The following is a 16,698-nucleotide window of genomic DNA, read 5'->3' as shown; positions in this document are numbered from 1 at the left end:
GATCCAATTCTCAATATGCTGGAAGCTAGGCAGTAATTCCAAGTTATTTTTATAAATTTGAGCAATTCTGCGTGGTTTCTGGAAATCCCAAGTAATTCTGGGAAATCAATATTGCCAGTAATCCTGGTAATTTCATTTAGACTGGTCAGTAATCCTTGATGCTGGAAACCCCTTGTTTTAAATAAGTTGAATGAGAAGAAGATGATCTCAAATCATTACTTACTCAAACTTTTCTGGTAGAAACAGTGGGATGTTGCACGTTTCCCTTATGCTGTCCACCTTGTCCAAAATGTGCAGCACCGAGGTTACAGTCTTTACGATGTCATTGTCGCCAGCGATTCGCTTGCGGAGTTTCATTATCACAGCCAAACAGGAAGGCAGCAGCAGCTGAACACCGTTCCAGAACTTGTTCAGGTCGCCCGGTGAGATCGAGTTGCTCCGCACGAGGGGGCAAATCTTCTCGAGCATTCCTTGAAAGAGACCGAACGCCACTCGGTACGTAACATGGATCGTGGTGTATGCATTCCAGTAGATGAGCACCTTTTCTGTCGCGGTCAAATCGGCACAAATGGCGTGCTGGTTGAGGATGGCCTCTCCTGCTGCGGTGAACTTGCCCGACCACCAGTACCGGGCCACGCTGGAACTGTTTAGTTCGTACTCCAGAAACAGTTTGGTGAGCATTTCATGCTGTTCGATGGCTTGTTCCTTGTTTTGAGCAGAGCTAAAGTGAAATTTCAGCTTGATTGTACCTTGCGGATCGGTGCGCTTGGTTTTGTTCAGCGAGTACCACATTACAAGCCCCGATGAGCTAATCGACTGAAAAAGATAAATAATTGGGATATCGGCTTGTTTCAATTTAATAAGCATCTAGTGTATTAAAAACTTGTTAGCTATGCTTTTCTGGATAGTGGTATTCAAACTGTGCTCAAGCAAATCGAGCAAACGAAAGCATTATTTCAATTCTTAACAGTTTAATCTCGAATATGATCTATTGAAGTATGCATTTCCATGCATTTATTGTTGATTAATCTTACCTCAACTGGTATACTGGTCCGCCCAATCAACTTCTGATATGAAGATCTCGGCTTGACGCAGCTCAATGCATACTTCTGGCATACCCTAACTGTCTTGGTAACCTTTGTCATGTTACAGTCATGATGGAATACTTCCAAAATAAGATTCTCGTTACTGTTTTCACTGGTTGGTCTATTGAGAAGAAAAGAAGAAAAAAAAAACAATATTTTCATCCGTCCACCCTACCAATTAGCTCAACTTACAGCGTGAAGCACTCCTTCCACTTGGGATTGTTGGTGTTTTCCTGAATTGTACTGCGCACCACGTCCGGTAAGCCGGTTTGCAGGTACATTATCACAAACGCATTCAAAGCACCGGTGACGGTCGCTCGTTCGGTGAGTTTGGCCTCGACCAGTTCCACCCGGAGATGCACCTCAGAAGCTGGTTTGACGCGGGCTTTCTTCAAAATCTCCTCGTGTGCTTTCTCGTTCATGTTGAACACGTCCTGGGCGTAGGAGAAGAGAGCCTTCTCCGAGACATCACTGCGATTGATGTTTCCGTGAACAATTTCCATCAGGACCTTCTCGTACAGGTCCTCGACCTGAAATAATCAGATTAAATAATTTAGAGGAGTTAGGACAAAATTGGCCAAACACGACACGAAAACTAAGCGCATATAATTCCATTGTGCACATAATGTTGGCCTATCAAAACTTTGACGCTCAATTACACCATCAAAAAGGCTTGTTCATCTGAAATCGAGTTATAAATAGCTCAGTCGAAGAAAGCAACTTCAGATCAAACGTTTGCAAATAATTTGTTCAATTGTATGAAACAAAATGTTTGTTGAATAATCAAATTTTGTTGTTGTGTTATTTCTAAGAAAAAAGATGCATGGAACATCAAATTTTACTAACTTATTTAGTGGTCGATTCTATATGCAAAAAATATATATAAGACATGGCACAAGATAGCACACAAGCGACGATACGTCGCTGACATTCCTAAGGTTTATTAATACCGTAAACTGGGGTCAATCGGGACACATGGGGCGAATTGCGACAGCAGTTTTAACCATGTAGGAGCACAATATTTTGATTTTTCTGGATGGTTTCGGTTAGAACAGACTCAGGGCCACAAAATGTGTATATGTATCCATTTCCAAATTTAAAAGCTTCAAGTGCTCTAAACACTGCTGTCCCTATTCAGACTGTAGTACCGATTCACCCCAGATTACGGTATATTAATGCATCCCATTGTAGCGTGATCAGTTTTGCAAAAAGTTTCACGGATCGATCTGAACATTTAGTGGTCGGTTCTATGTGCAAAAATAGGCCGATGACACTAAGCAAGTTTTCTACCTTCTAAAGTTCAACTTTTTTTGGGTAAATGTGTCACACAGCCCTCACTCTCTAAATGTATTACAACTCTTCAAGCATTTTGCAGGAGTTGGATCATTTGATCTATATTCAGTTGGTATAGATTTCTGAATAAAACAATTCTATGAGTGATAAAAAGCACCCTGAAAAATATTTAAAAACGGCATTTTCTAAATGACAGGGTAAAGGGCAGCGATTCTCAACCTTCTTCTAGACTGGTACTCCCTGCCATGTAAATCAAGTAGGCACGGTACCCCCGTTGGTAATCGCTGGTAGGTATAGGGTATGATTCCGTTTCAATATTCGTCTTGAACAAAATATTTCTATTACTCTTGTTCAGTGATCCCCGTGCACCGCGTTCAACCGCGTTCTCTGTTTTCTGTACTCGATCAAACACCAGCACCGTGTGTGCACGCGTACAAGCAAACCTAAACTCTGCCGTGTACAGGCTGTACCCGTACACGAACCTCAAGTTTAAACCGAACCTTGCACCTCGGGTACAAACCCCGTGCAGGCCGATGACGCAAAAAAGAGACAACAATATTTCCCTCACGCTCCCTCTGCTGTAAAGTGGTGTTTCATTCTCCGCTGCAGTCACGCTACAGTGTTTGCCATAGAGAGAGTGAGAAGCAGTCATTTTTTCGTCTCTTTATACGCTCTTCGCTCGCACGGCGTTGTACCCGAGGTGTGCACCCCGAGTTTACACCGCGTGTAAACTTGAGTGCGCCGTGCGGGGAGAACTCGAACATGGTAGCCTGGTGTGTTTGAGGTTCATCTGCACTGAAAACTTGTACGGCGTGTACGGCGTGCGCGCGTTTCGGGAAGACTGCTCTTGTTATTACCTGATTATTTTGTGCCCTGATTCCATAAAATTTTACATAAAAATTGATAAAAATTGATAATTAAGTTAAAGTTGATAATGGAAGAAATGAAAAAAATGTTTAAAAATATTGATATTTATCATGTTTACCAAAGCTGATGGAGTATGTTACTCAATCACTATTTAAAGAAAATATTCCTTTTTACTGTGTGTTTCATTCAACACCACAAAAAACTCCAACCATTTTGACGAATTGTTCTGGCAATCTAGAAAGAAATATTTGATTATTTTAAAAAAGTTCAAATTTTGAAACGTTGATAATTTGGTTGGTTGAATATTACTGCTTGTTTTCTAAAATATGTGTAAAAATGTGAACCAGATGAAAATTTACCATAAACTGATAAATATTCACCAGTTCCTGATGGGACACTTTTAAGGGAGTGGGGGGGGGGAGGGTTGATGATTGTCCACGCTCCATCCACGAGGGAAGTTGGGGGGGGGGCTGAGCTTTCCAAAAAAGTGTCCACGTGGTTTATGGATGTTCCCGATGCAATATTACACATTTTTTACACAAAATCTGTCACCATTCCGCGATGAATTTTACCTTTTTTTCTGTGTGTTCGATTACAAGTAAATCACTCAATTTCAATGTAGAACCATGGTATGTAGTTCAATAACTCAATTTACTATGCTCTGAGATCCCTAGACAGAAAAGGCGAAAAACGAAGTTGACGTTACAGCTGTCCGCCACCATTGCTAGTACCAACCACTAGTGTCTTCCTTTTTATCCACAAGGACATCGCCGCCCTGGGCTCCTAAGTGTATGGAAGTATGGCACGGAGCAACAGGGCCCGATAACCCATATTTACACAAAGAATTTTAGAGCGCCCGCCGCGGGATTCGAACCGGCGACCTCTGGATTGTGAGTCCAGTGCGCGGTCCGATTGATCCACACGGGCGGGACAGAAAAGACATTTCAGAAAAAAGTACGCTTAGGGGAGAGCGGGGAGACTTGATCCCCTTTTTTTGTATCGCACATAACTCTGTCAATTTCTCACAAAACTATGATCTTTTTGCATGAATTGAAAGCTTAAACATTCAACTATGTTTGGCTGATAAGGGTATTTCATCGGATAAACTCTTAGAAAAATGCCAAGCGTTTTAAAAAAATATTTTAAACCGGCATTTTCAAAATGTTGGGGGTAATTTGATCCCCCTTTCAAAATTTTGAAGAAATCTTAAGCAAAATGTTTCTTATTAATCCAAACTTTTTATTTTCTATAAGATACAGCTATTTCACATTAAACCTGTACGTTTGTGTTCAAAATATAACAAGTTTAGCATGTAAAATATTTAAAAACTTAAAATTTTCTTTTTTAGACCAAAATTGAGCATGTTTACAAAAGCTGGTCATTTTTGTTTACAAAACTTTTGAAAAATGGTTCAAACTACAGTTAGTTATGTACAACTATACTGAAGGAAACTATGTACGAAAACCCAGCCAAATTATTTAATCTTGAGGCTGATTCCAGTGACTGTAAAAATGCAGGGATCAAGTCTCCCTAAACGCACTTTTTTAAACAATTGATTGTAAAAATAGTATGACGATAAATTTAACGTCAAATGCGTAAGGGTTTTGGAGTTGATATGTTTATCAAACAATTCATGTATAAAAAATATTTTTTTTGAATAATTTTTGAGTGTTTTCTACACTTATCAAAACAAAGAAAAAAGATCTCTTGGAAGTTTTTTGCAGCACTTCTTCGAAAAATGTGTGTAACTCAATCTAAACATTTTTTATTTTTTTTCTTTGTTTTCTACAATGAGTTTTAGTCAATTTCGCACAACTTTCTAGAACAAAGCTAATTGTTTTACCCACATGCTGACGAGATACAGGCTTGGGATCAAGTCTCCCCGGGGATCAAGTCTCCCCACTCTCCCCTACATTGTTTCTGTATTTGTCCTATTTTCATGCTCACTTTGTTAGAGCAGGACTATCTATATCTTGACAGCGCAACTTTCCTATTCTGATCTTGAAAAATATGATAGCAATGATTAATCATTCAACATCATACTCTTGAAATTTACTGCTGTCACATTTTGAATAGAGCTTTATGACGTTTCGCGTACGCACACTAGCGCACCATTTGATTTTGCTGGCAGACAAAATTTAACCTCACTTTATTTTCGTGTACGTACACGCAATACATACGTACGTAGATTACTCTATATGGTGGTGTTTACTACTGGCAAGGATGTTTGATTCTGTAGTGCTTCCCAATATACAGTAGCTATTAATCAAACACCACTTGAAACACTTTTATTGATGCTGTCATAAAAATAAGCAATTTACATACCTTACTTATCACATGTAATACTGACATAAGAATGCAATTGCAAGTAATAAGAATTTCTCACGAGTTTAAGTTCTATAAAGATTCTATCACCCTGAGTTTTGGAACGAGTGAATAAATGAGTTTTTTTTTTTCGAATAAATGCATTGTTAGACGACGTTTACGTGCCAATGTTTGAGCACGCTAATCGGATGCCTCTGTCTAAACATGTAAATCATCCCGAGAGTTCAATTCATAAATCATTAGCATTACTTTCACCCGGCCTTTGCTTCGACAGACAGAATGGAGGCAAGCAAACATATGTTTTGCGTTGAATTTCCTCGCATTTTTTAGTCCATCGATTCGTCAATATATAGAACAACCATTTGAGTGTGCAGATTTGATTTATTTTTAAAACATCTCCCTACCACCATGGAATGATGATCCTCGCGTTTTGTTACGTGTGTGTTCTACTCGCAAAAGCTATAAATAATGTTATCCAACAACAATCTCGTACTCAACCCGGTTTTTGTTTGGGATAGGTTCTAAACCGGACTCCGCTCGCGGGGTGTTGGTGATTAATCGATCGAATCTGGCTTTTCGCGCAAGGGAGCACTCTTGTAATAACAATGAGGATCATTAAGAGCAAAAGTGAATAAGTAATGAGGAATTCTCTAGAAATGATTTGTTTAATCATTTTCGATTTTTTGGCTTTCAATTTATTTTAAAAGGAATAATAATAATCGGACATGGTCACTATTTTGAAAACCGTATTTTTTATATTTTTAAGGTCCCTTTAATTTCCAAGATATTTACAATTATTATCCCCGATATAATTAATTCAATCCCAGAAATATAAGATTTTTTTGAGTTTTGTTTTTTATGTAATATTTAATAATAAGCATTGAGTTGTAACAATTTTTTTTTTCAATAAAAGTTGAAAAAAAAATCTAGCGATTGAAAAAAAATATTTCTTTAAACATAGGCAGAGTTAATGAGTAAGTAAGTTTAATTCATAAGTTTTGTTTAATACGTTGGGAAAATACATTTTATAGAAACCAAGCCTTACCCGACAAACTTCGTTCTGCCATTTTTCGCTTGTTGACGTTTTTTGCTTATTCAGCCTCCTGTGATCAAAATATGATTATACGTAACTTTCTGCATACAATTTGCCGATGCTCCGGAATTGGTTCCAGAGTGGCCAAATTGTCAATTAGCTAGCGTAAGAACCTTCCTTGGGCTTATACGAACCCAACACAACAAAAAGCACCTCGATCCGACGCTCCGTATTGAACTGATTCGCGTTCGAACAAAACCGTCGAAATTTTTTATATCTATATATAGATAGCTGTAATCGCTTTACCAAATTATCTTAATTATGCAAATTTCACTTTTGGTATGATATCAACTAAATATTGATTTCTTGAACCTATGTCCGGAACCTCAACTCGAATGATCAATTTTGGAGTGATTAATTGCAAAAGCTCAAGAATGTATCAATCCTCAGAGAATTGCTTTCAATTAGCTTACCGCGTCCGCCTCCATCGTGCCCAGCATCGTCGTGTTGGCTTCAGCTGTGGGAACATCTTGATGACGATTGGCAACAGTAGCCGCGCTGCCGTTGGCAGATGACGGATTAACCTGGGCGGGTGTTGTTCCCCCAAACAGTTCCTGCGTTTCCGCTGTATCATCCTGGGGAGTGACCTCGCGTTTCGTTTGCAGCTCCAAGTGACGCGATCGTTGCCTCAGTCGGGTGCCGAACTTTTCGAAAAATGCCTCCCTCTGCAATGCCCTAAAATAGAAGACAAATGGGAAAATTTATTGCACCAGTAGTCAGTCGTAAGCGTTAAATGGCTGTTTAGTATCGACCGGTCGGTTGGTTTCAAAGATCAATCAAATGGCAAATAAATTCCAGTTTACGAATTTAATTTACAGACTTCGATTACCGATTTGGCTGTAAGCAACACGCAATCGAGCACATGTTTAAATTTATTAGAGGCTGTGCTGGATCGCTAGATGTTCTGTTCTCTAGACTGACAGTTAAATTAATGCCAAAATATTTCTCAGAGATGTCCAGACTGATTTATTGTTTGCGTTGGATTTTGGCTAGACGACGTTTCTAAAAAAAGTACTATAGAATTTAGCTTTCTTCACTTGGCGTATATTTAATGCATAAGTTATTTAAAATTTATACTATGAAATTTAAATATTAATTTATAAGGCCGTTGCAAATATTTTTTAAAGTTTATGTCGTCCCCATTCAAAATTGGTCTTAAAAATCAGGGGGCAAAAACATATTTTTCCAAAAAACTTGAAAATGTCCATGAAAATAGAAGTCTAACCAACTGAAAACAATCTAAAATGCATTTTTTTGCATTGATAATCATATTTTGCATGTTTGGGCTTGTTTAAACACGTTTTGAATTTTCATGAAATTCCAATGCACCGCACAGCAAAAATTTTATTTTTCGCAAAAAATAATTTTTTTGTCAATACTTAGATATTTTGGAAACTAATGATGGTAAAACAACTGGACAGGTGTATAATGCATTTTAAAACCCATTTTTCATTAAAATGTGGAAACCATGGCTCGTAATTTAAATTTTTATACTTTTTTTTTATTTTTTTGCCCCCCCCCCTCGACTTTGCTCAGAGTCAAGGGACATAAACTTCAAAAAATATTTGCATCGGCCTAATAGAATATTTATTAGGACATGTAAAATAATAAAAATACACACAAACATAATATATTAAAGTTTAAAAATAGCAATAATAAATTACACAAATCACAGATTTTGAAGTTGATGTCAGTAAACGCTATTATTTTATTCTATTTTGGCTCCCTGAACACACTACAATCGATAGAATTGAATTTTAGTGAATTCCCTGCCAATAAATTAAATTGTAAATTTAAATCGTCACAAACTGGCACCTTAGGAAGAAAACCTATAAACATTAACCTTAACATGTTAACATTAAGTTGATTAATAAACTGTCACTGAATCCGCTTTGTAAATGCCGGCCCCGATACTCTTCCCCTCTTACCTGTTCCCCTTAGGAACAGGGAAAGATTTACCTATTTTTATTTTTTTACAGATAACCGTGAGTGCGCATGGTTGCTTAACGTGAAGACTTCCATCATTGCCATGATTTTTCGTTCAAAGATAAAAATATTGCGTAGCTATCAATATTTTGACAAAATTCCTTCTACAAGTTGTTTAGAATAGTGTCCTACACCTGCTGATCTGCCCATTTTGGCATAAATGTCCCATATGCAAAAACAGCAAGCTGAGAAAAACGCATTTGAAGTTTGTCCCATACATACAGTATGTAAAAAAAGTATTTACACCCCTTGGGCACTATGCACATTTTGTGATGAAACATGTAAAAAATTTAAAGTTTGACAGGAACCTAGTACTACGTTTTGTTCAGAAACTCATGCCAAACATTTTGCTACAAAAAGCTCATGAAAAGATGATTTCTATAAAAAGTTATATAACAAATACTATTACGAAAATAAAAAAGGTGCAAAAAAAGTTTGTACACCTTTCGAAAAATTAACATAAATAATGTTATTTGTTGACAAATCACCATAAATCCAGTCCCCCAACTCCAAATAGGCATCCTTGACTGATTAAAAAAATAATTTGGATTGAATATAAAGTTAACTAACTACTTAGTATAAAAGTTTATATAACTCTGGAAATTCTATATAAAACTTATCTAAACATAATTTTGCAAACTTTTAATTCAACTAAATGTCAATATATTACCATATAATTGCTAAATAAACATTTTGGAGTGGGTATAACACCGTTTTGGGGGTATTTGTATCGATAGAATAGATTTTTCGTTGGAATTTCGTACCAACCCGGAATTACGTCGTAGGAAAATCCGCCGGCATCCGAACCCGTCCACGATTCACAAGTCAACCTATGTGGAATCGGAAAGGGCATAAAATTTCCGATCTTTTGATACCCAAACATCTAGGTTTTCTTTAAAACCTACGTTTTTAAATACCTAAGCAAAAACGTTGTTATGGTTTCGTTTGAGCAACCTGCCAAAAATGTATGGAATTTCGTAATTTTTGTTTTCGTGGATCAAACTTACTTTTTGCCCAGGTATTTAAAAACGTAGGTTTTAAAGAAAACCTAGATGTTTGGGTATCAAAAGATCGGAAATTTTATGCCCTTTCCGATTCCACATAGGTTGATTTGTGAATCGTGGACCGGTTCGGATGCCGGCGGATTTTCCTACGACGTAATTCCGGGTTGGTACGAAATTCCAACAAAAAATCTATTCTATCGATACAAATACCCCCAAAACGGTGTTATACCCACTCCAAAATGTTTATTTAGCAATTATATGGTAATATATTGACATTTAGTTGAATTAAAAGTTTGCAAAATTAAGTTTAGATAAGTTTTATATAGAATTTCCAGAGTTATATAAACTTTTATACTAAGTAGTTAGTAAACTTTATATTCAATCCAAATTCTTTTTTTAATCAGTCAAGGATGCCTATTTGGAGTTGGGAGACTGGATTTATGGTGATTTGTCAACAAATAACATTATTTATGTTAATTTTTCGAAAGGTGTACATACTTTTTTTGCACCTTTTTTATTTTCGTAATAGTATTTGTTATATAACTTTTTATAGAAATCATCTTTTCATGAGATTTTTGTAGCAAAATGTTTGGCATGAGTTTTTGAACAAAACGTAGTACTAGGTTCCTGTCAAACTTTAAATTTTTTACATGTTTCATCACAAAATGTGCATAGTGCCCAAGGGGTGTAAATACTTTTTTTACATACTGTACACCCAAACGAAAAATATATCTCAAAATCTGCAACAGTGGATTTGCTGCAAAAAATGTTATATTTTATTACATTTTTTGCAGCAAACCCATCGATCATTTTTGCCCGCGTGTAAACACGTCAGCGATCTGCAGTTCTCACCAACACATAGAATGCTGGCGCGTCCCCGAGCAACACTCTAGAGAGAACATTATGTTCGCGCTCTGTCCCTCACCATTCATCAAGCATCCATGGCGCGGTGGTAGCGTGTCGGATCAGCAACCTAGAAGTTGATGGTTCAATCCTCGTTCTGTTAAGATTTTTTTTCTACAATACAATCAATCTGCCGTCGGTAATGTCGATAATTGTCGGTAACGGGCAAAAATGTCATACCCCCATATCGCAAAAAATGCATGAGGACAGTTTTCATGCAGATTCTGATATACTTTCATGCCGCCATGTATCACAATCATGCGACCGCCGGTTGGGTGTAAGGCTACGTGTTAAGTTTTCGCGAAAAAACTGGATTTCCTCCTGATTTCTAGAACAAAGTACTGGATGTTATAGGCTCTTTGGAAAGAGCACACAATTTTGAACCAAACTGCATTTATAACTCGAAATCGATGAAAATGCATATGGGACATTTATGCGATCAGGGGCAGTGATTCTTTTTGGTAACGATTATCACATTCCTTGCGAAGTTGTGGAAATCGTCATTAATCAATGATTGCCAACTAGGACGTCTATGACTGTGCCACAAAATTATATAAATTATGAAGCACAATTGATTTAGATCAAACATTCCTTTATTGGCTTCAAGAAGGCAACAACCGGCACATGCTGATTTATTTTGGTGCAGAAATCCGTTAAATTGAATCCAATACAGAGCTTTTTAGAGTGATGATCAATTTTCTTCCAAAATGATCAACGGCTTCACCTTAAGATGAATTTATTTATTGGCCCAAATGAGTCCAAACCTATCATACACCCAACCGGCGGTCGCATGATTGTGATACATGGCGGCATGAAAGTATATCAGAATCTGCATGAAAACTGTCCTCATGCATTTTTTGCGATATGGGGGTATGACATTTTTGCCCGTTACCGACAATTATCGACATTACCGACGGCAGATTGATTGTATTGTAGAAAAAAAATCTTAACAGAACGAGGATTGAACCATCAACTTCTAGGTTGCTGATCCGACACGCTACCACCGCGCCATGGATGCTTGATGAATGGTGAGGGACAGAGCGCGAACATAATGTTCTCTCTAGAGTGTTGCTCGGGGACGCGCCAGCATTCTATGTGTTGGTGAGAACTGCAGATCGCTGACGTGTTTACACGCGGGCAAAAATGATCGATGGGTTTGCTGCAAAAAATGTAATAAAATATAACATTTTTTGCAGCAAATCCACTGTTGCAGATTTTGAGATATATTTTTCGTTTGGGTGTACCTTAACGAATATGAAGCATTTACTGAAATGAAACTTATCTATAGTTGTGTTGTGATCTTTTCAATGCAGCTGAAGACTGCATTTTATCTTTTGCATATTGTGAACAGGAATTCAATACAAACTAAAATATGCCTGAATCAATATTTTAATATTTTCAAAAAACAAAAGATGGCATTACCTTTAAAAGATTGATTTCAAAATAATTGTGAAAAATAAGAGAAATTGTTCGCATTTCCCGAAAATTTGTATGCCGTGTCACAAGAAATAGCACGATCAATAAGATGGGAAATTGGTCTATGTCAGAAGTGTATATTCCGATATCCGGGAAAGGTAGCGAATTTCCCAAATTGGTTTAAAGCATCTTGTAGGGTTTGTTGAGTTTAACAAAACGTCATCATTAACTCATTTTCGACAAAGATGGTCGTTGTCACAAGAGAGCAGGTGGTTATTTATTTTGGATTTGGATTGCATTTCATCAGTCGGCTACTTCATATCGCCTTATAAACGTGTTAATGTACGGTAAATGTAAATTTTCACGAATCAAATAACTAAATTTTATGGATTTAAGCCTTCCGTAAAAATTCACTGTCCCTCCCTTTACATTTATTTCGAACTACATGACAAACATGAAAAAGAAAATAAAACAATACCGTCAGCAGGGGTGATATTGGGTCTGGGGAAAGAGATTGACCCAATCACCCCCCAGACCCAATGTCACCCCTGATGATCGATCCCAGACGGTCCCGGTGGCATTTTTCGAGACGAGATTTGTCTGATCATGCCTTCCGTCGGAAGGGAAGTAAATGTTGGCCCCGGACTAACCTAGTGGTTAGGTCGTTAGCTCAGTCCAGGTATAGGAGTCGTCTCCCTGGGTCCTGCCTCGGTGGAGTCGCTGGTAGGCAGTTGGACTAACAATCCAAAGGTCATCAGTTCGAATCCCGGGGTGGATGGAAGCTAAGGTGTAAAAAGAGGTTTGCAATTTCCTCAACACATTTCGAACACCTAGTTTCGAGTAGGAATCTCGCAATCGAGAACGCCAAGGCAATGCTGTAGAGCGAATAATTTTATTTGATGATGGTACTTGTAAAATGTGGGTGTTTGTTGGCAAAGTAAAACCATTTTTATATCACTATTCAAAATCAATCAACATCTTTGAAAGAATTAAAAAACATGAAACATGAATTGAAAGTGATTTTTGGCATATTTATTGAGGGTTAACTCCATTTAACAAAAAAATAAAGTTATTTGGTATATGGATATATGGATATATGGATTTTACAAAATTTAAATACTTTTTAATATAACTTTTGTTAATTAATGCTTCAAGTTGGTAGAATTGCTTTGAAATAATTAAGGCAAGTAGCCTGCAACTGAACAATACAAAAACATGACGTTTTACTAGAAATTTATTGATTTTCTCCCTCCTCCCCCCCCCCCCCCCTGACTTTTGTCAGAGTCATACAGTTTAAAAATATTTGCATCGGCTTTAGGATTTGTAAATATTATGCACTTTTCAAAACCATATTTGCATGTAATAAGAATCCGCGTCATGAGTCACTAATTAATTTAAAACAATGATAAGCAGTTCAAAAATCACAGCAGCAGTTACGATAGCGTAATCTGTGTTTGAACTCTAACTGGAAGCTCAGCATTGCGCCGATTACGGACGAGTGTGTCATCTGGATTCCATCGTTTCCCACTCAGCACCGGCTGGCGCTGGCGCTTTTAATTCATGGATAAACAATGGTGTCTCACCAAATGAGCACATCGTTGGCTTTGCCATTTTCGCGGGAGTCTTGGCATACGCGTACGCGAGATGTACGAGTACTTGGGAAACTTGGAAGATGCGCCAGCGTCAGATAGAATTCATTAACATTTGCTTGGAAATTCCGCGAAGGTTAGAATTCATATTTTTTATGGTTTCAAGCAGGACAGCTCATATTTCCAACAGAGTAAAATGAAGGATTACGAAATAGCTTTCGATTATGCAATTACCAAAACAAATAAGTATTCTTGATGAACGGCTGGAAATGCAACATATAAATTTAAGTCAAAAGTTTCTGCTAGAAGCTTTAACATTTGGTCCGTTGTTATCAATTATTATTTCTTCTTTTTATTGCAACTGAAAATACAAATTCAAGTTCTTATTTATTCTCAAAAGAATAAAAACTGCTAACTTATTTTTCGTACATATTATTCCCGAATGTGCCCAGCATCACTTGTTAGAAGTGTTTGAGAAATAAATTTTCACATCCCAAATTTCATAACATTGATCACAAGGCTAGCGACAAGTTCCGTCTTCGCATTTGTATACTTTTAGACAAATTTGAACGCGTCTCTGCATGATAAATCTAACAAGCTTATTTATTCAATTTTAGATTCGAATGGATGTTTAAAAAATCGTTTGTGTATTCTTCGCTTTCGAGTCCAATAGGTCAACCCAGCGAGAGCGACCAATCTACAAACATTAATCATTAAGTAGAACTACCGTTATTTAGTGTTAGTTTGATTCACGTGTAAAGCCGAAACATACTGCATCAGTAATGAAAAATACTCTCGAATTTCACACGAAAATTGGAAAATACCCCGAGCTTTAGTTAAATCACCTGAAGCGACGACACCAGTTACCGTACTCTTCATATATTCCCTCATTCTCAGTTGTGTACCGCAGTGCTGTTCCACAAAGTTGTTTATGATGCGAAACGACGGCCACTAATTAGTCTTTGCGCTAACCGGTTTAGAGGGACCGACGATTTCCTGCTGGTAGTCACCTCAAACCTACCTGTTTGTCGCTTTGCTGGACTTTGTTGGTTGAATTTATTTGAGCATTTCAGATTTTGTTTCAAAGCTTCTACAAATGAGAAATGTGCAAATTTGTAACTGAAAATCCATAACAATAATAAAAAAATAACTTTAGAGAAGTGGCGTACACAAGTCCTACATTCATATAACGTGATTTACCGCTAAAAAATAATTTCCAGTACTGTTATTTTTGACGATGAAAAGTAGTCCGTTTCATCACGAAAAGTTTCACAACGACTTTGAAAAAAAAAAATACAATTTTTACTATTTAAAAACATACCAACCGACACAGTTTATTTATATTTCAAATACAAGAAGGATTATCATCTTGTCATTTGTTTACAAATGCACCAATTGATTTCCACCATGTTGTTTCAATCCACAGAATCAAATATTAGTTCATTTTCTGTCAAAAAATCATTGGGCTAAATTTCCGATATATTTGCAATTCAATCATTCTAAGAAACCAAGCAGGGATTCAATATATTATGAAAGAGAGATTCTCTTGGTTTTTAAAATGATTCCAAAGCATTATACCCGAAGTTACATTTCTTAACGTTAAGTACTGTTATCTCTAAAAGTGAAAAAAGGGTGAAAAGTGATTTTTGCGGATTGTATGGAGGTTCTTGAAAACATGATATTTCGGTTTATTGCAGTTACTTGCGTCAAATGTGGAGTCAATAAGTTCTACTTTTCAGCACTTGTATCAAAACAAGTTGTATTTAACTCACTAAACTTGTTTTTTTTTTCGGTAAACCTTGTTGGATAAATGAACGACTGTTCTTTTTGCAACTTGTTGCATAAGCAACTGCTACTTAAAATTAGTTTGAAATAAATAGTTACCTAAAAACATTTTTTCTTCTATTTCATTATGAAATGAAAAAATAAGCATTTGAAACTGTGTGTTGTAGCGCTATTTAAATTGGACATTTTTAAAGGTCCTAAAATGCCAATAGCAGCACTTTTATTTCTTCCATGTTTATTTCTGGTTCAACTGAAGCTGGAAGGTATTTAAATTGGAAATTCTGCTTGCTTACCTGCTTCTCGTGTCCGGTTTTGGCTTTCCACCCAACATTGACTGCAGTGTTTCGAATTTGTTGGAGATATAATGGCTCAGGTTTGGATTATGGTTCATGATGATTGAGATGATGTGTTTCCCCTCAAATGTCAACGTGGTTTTTGGGTCGACAGTCTCTATGCACACAAAAGCGGTTTATGCAATAATTCCTCGAATCGTCTTCTCCGAGCCTGACGGTCACCGGCCGTTTAGTCACGTAATCATCAAATTCGGTATATTTCACTGAGCCAATCACACTGCCGCGATTTTTATTTTGCTTCTTTCCGCCAGGATGGACCAGAGCTCTGCTATTTTTGCGCGCCACAGTGAAAGTTCCCGCGATGCGCTCGATCTGTTTAGCTAATAGTAGATTTTTGCAAACTTCACTTTTCGCACTCTTCGAACACTTTTAAAGTGACTAACCCTTCGGTCGTAACTTTTCTTTTTTGAAACTCGCACACACAAGTGCTCACTTTTCACCCTTTTTTTCGCGATCTTTTGTCTTCTAAGGGGAAAAAACCGCCCGAGCAGATTCACCCACAATCACTCCATGACGACCAACAGACCGAAGAAAAAAGTGCAAGCGCTCCCGTACAGAACAACGAACGTACGTACGCGACTCAAGCTCGCTGACGGTTCAAAGAGTTCTGAGCTGAACCACATCCACGCGAGCTGAGCTGAGTTTAGCCGGTCGTCGCGAGAGGATCGCGTCGCGCGTTGTTGTAGTGGATGAGGTACCTGCTGCCGCTGGGGCTTTTTTGTTGGCTCTGTTGATTTCTGACCACTCACAACGAGAGTGGCTTATTCAACTTTTTTTTGCAGACAAAAATTGCTCACTTACGTAAACAAAATACAAATGTCAATGTCTCAGATTTGGTTTACAATACGTTAAAATACAGTCCAATTCCAAAGTATATTTAAAGCTTATATTTAAGTAGCAGTTTTGTCTTAATGAAAAAGTTTGTAGTGGTTTATACATATACTTTGAAAAATATTCGCAATGGCCTAAGTAATGCTTTAAAGGGATTTAAGAAATCTC

General features: G+C 37.3%; 1 protein-coding gene across 1 annotated transcript in view; it reads right to left on the bottom strand.

The window, feature by feature from the left end:
- LOC120427448 (protein unc-13 homolog 4B-like) overlaps window positions 1-16,341 on the bottom strand; it is a 31,988-nt gene extending 15,647 nt beyond the window's left edge. Inside the window, exons 1-5 of the mRNA XM_039592316.2 lie at window positions 15,640-16,341; window positions 7,077-7,338; window positions 1,278-1,615; window positions 1,035-1,206; window positions 224-816 (exon numbers count right to left, since the gene is read on the bottom strand). Coding sequence (XP_039448250.1) covers window positions 224-816; window positions 1,035-1,206; window positions 1,278-1,615; window positions 7,077-7,338; window positions 15,640-15,737 — 1,463 coding nt within the window. The 5' untranslated portion in view covers window positions 15,738-16,341. The remainder of the gene's footprint in view (window positions 1-223; window positions 817-1,034; window positions 1,207-1,277; window positions 1,616-7,076; window positions 7,339-15,639) is intronic.
- Between the last annotated feature and the right edge of the window lie 357 nt (window positions 16,342-16,698).

The sequence above is a fragment of the Culex pipiens genome, chromosome 1 (genome assembly GCF_016801865.2).
Source record: "Culex pipiens pallens isolate TS chromosome 1, TS_CPP_V2, whole genome shotgun sequence".
In the NCBI taxonomy this organism is placed as follows: domain Eukaryota; kingdom Metazoa; phylum Arthropoda; class Insecta; order Diptera; family Culicidae; genus Culex; species Culex pipiens.
This window is presented reverse-complemented; position numbering and strand designations above follow the sequence as displayed.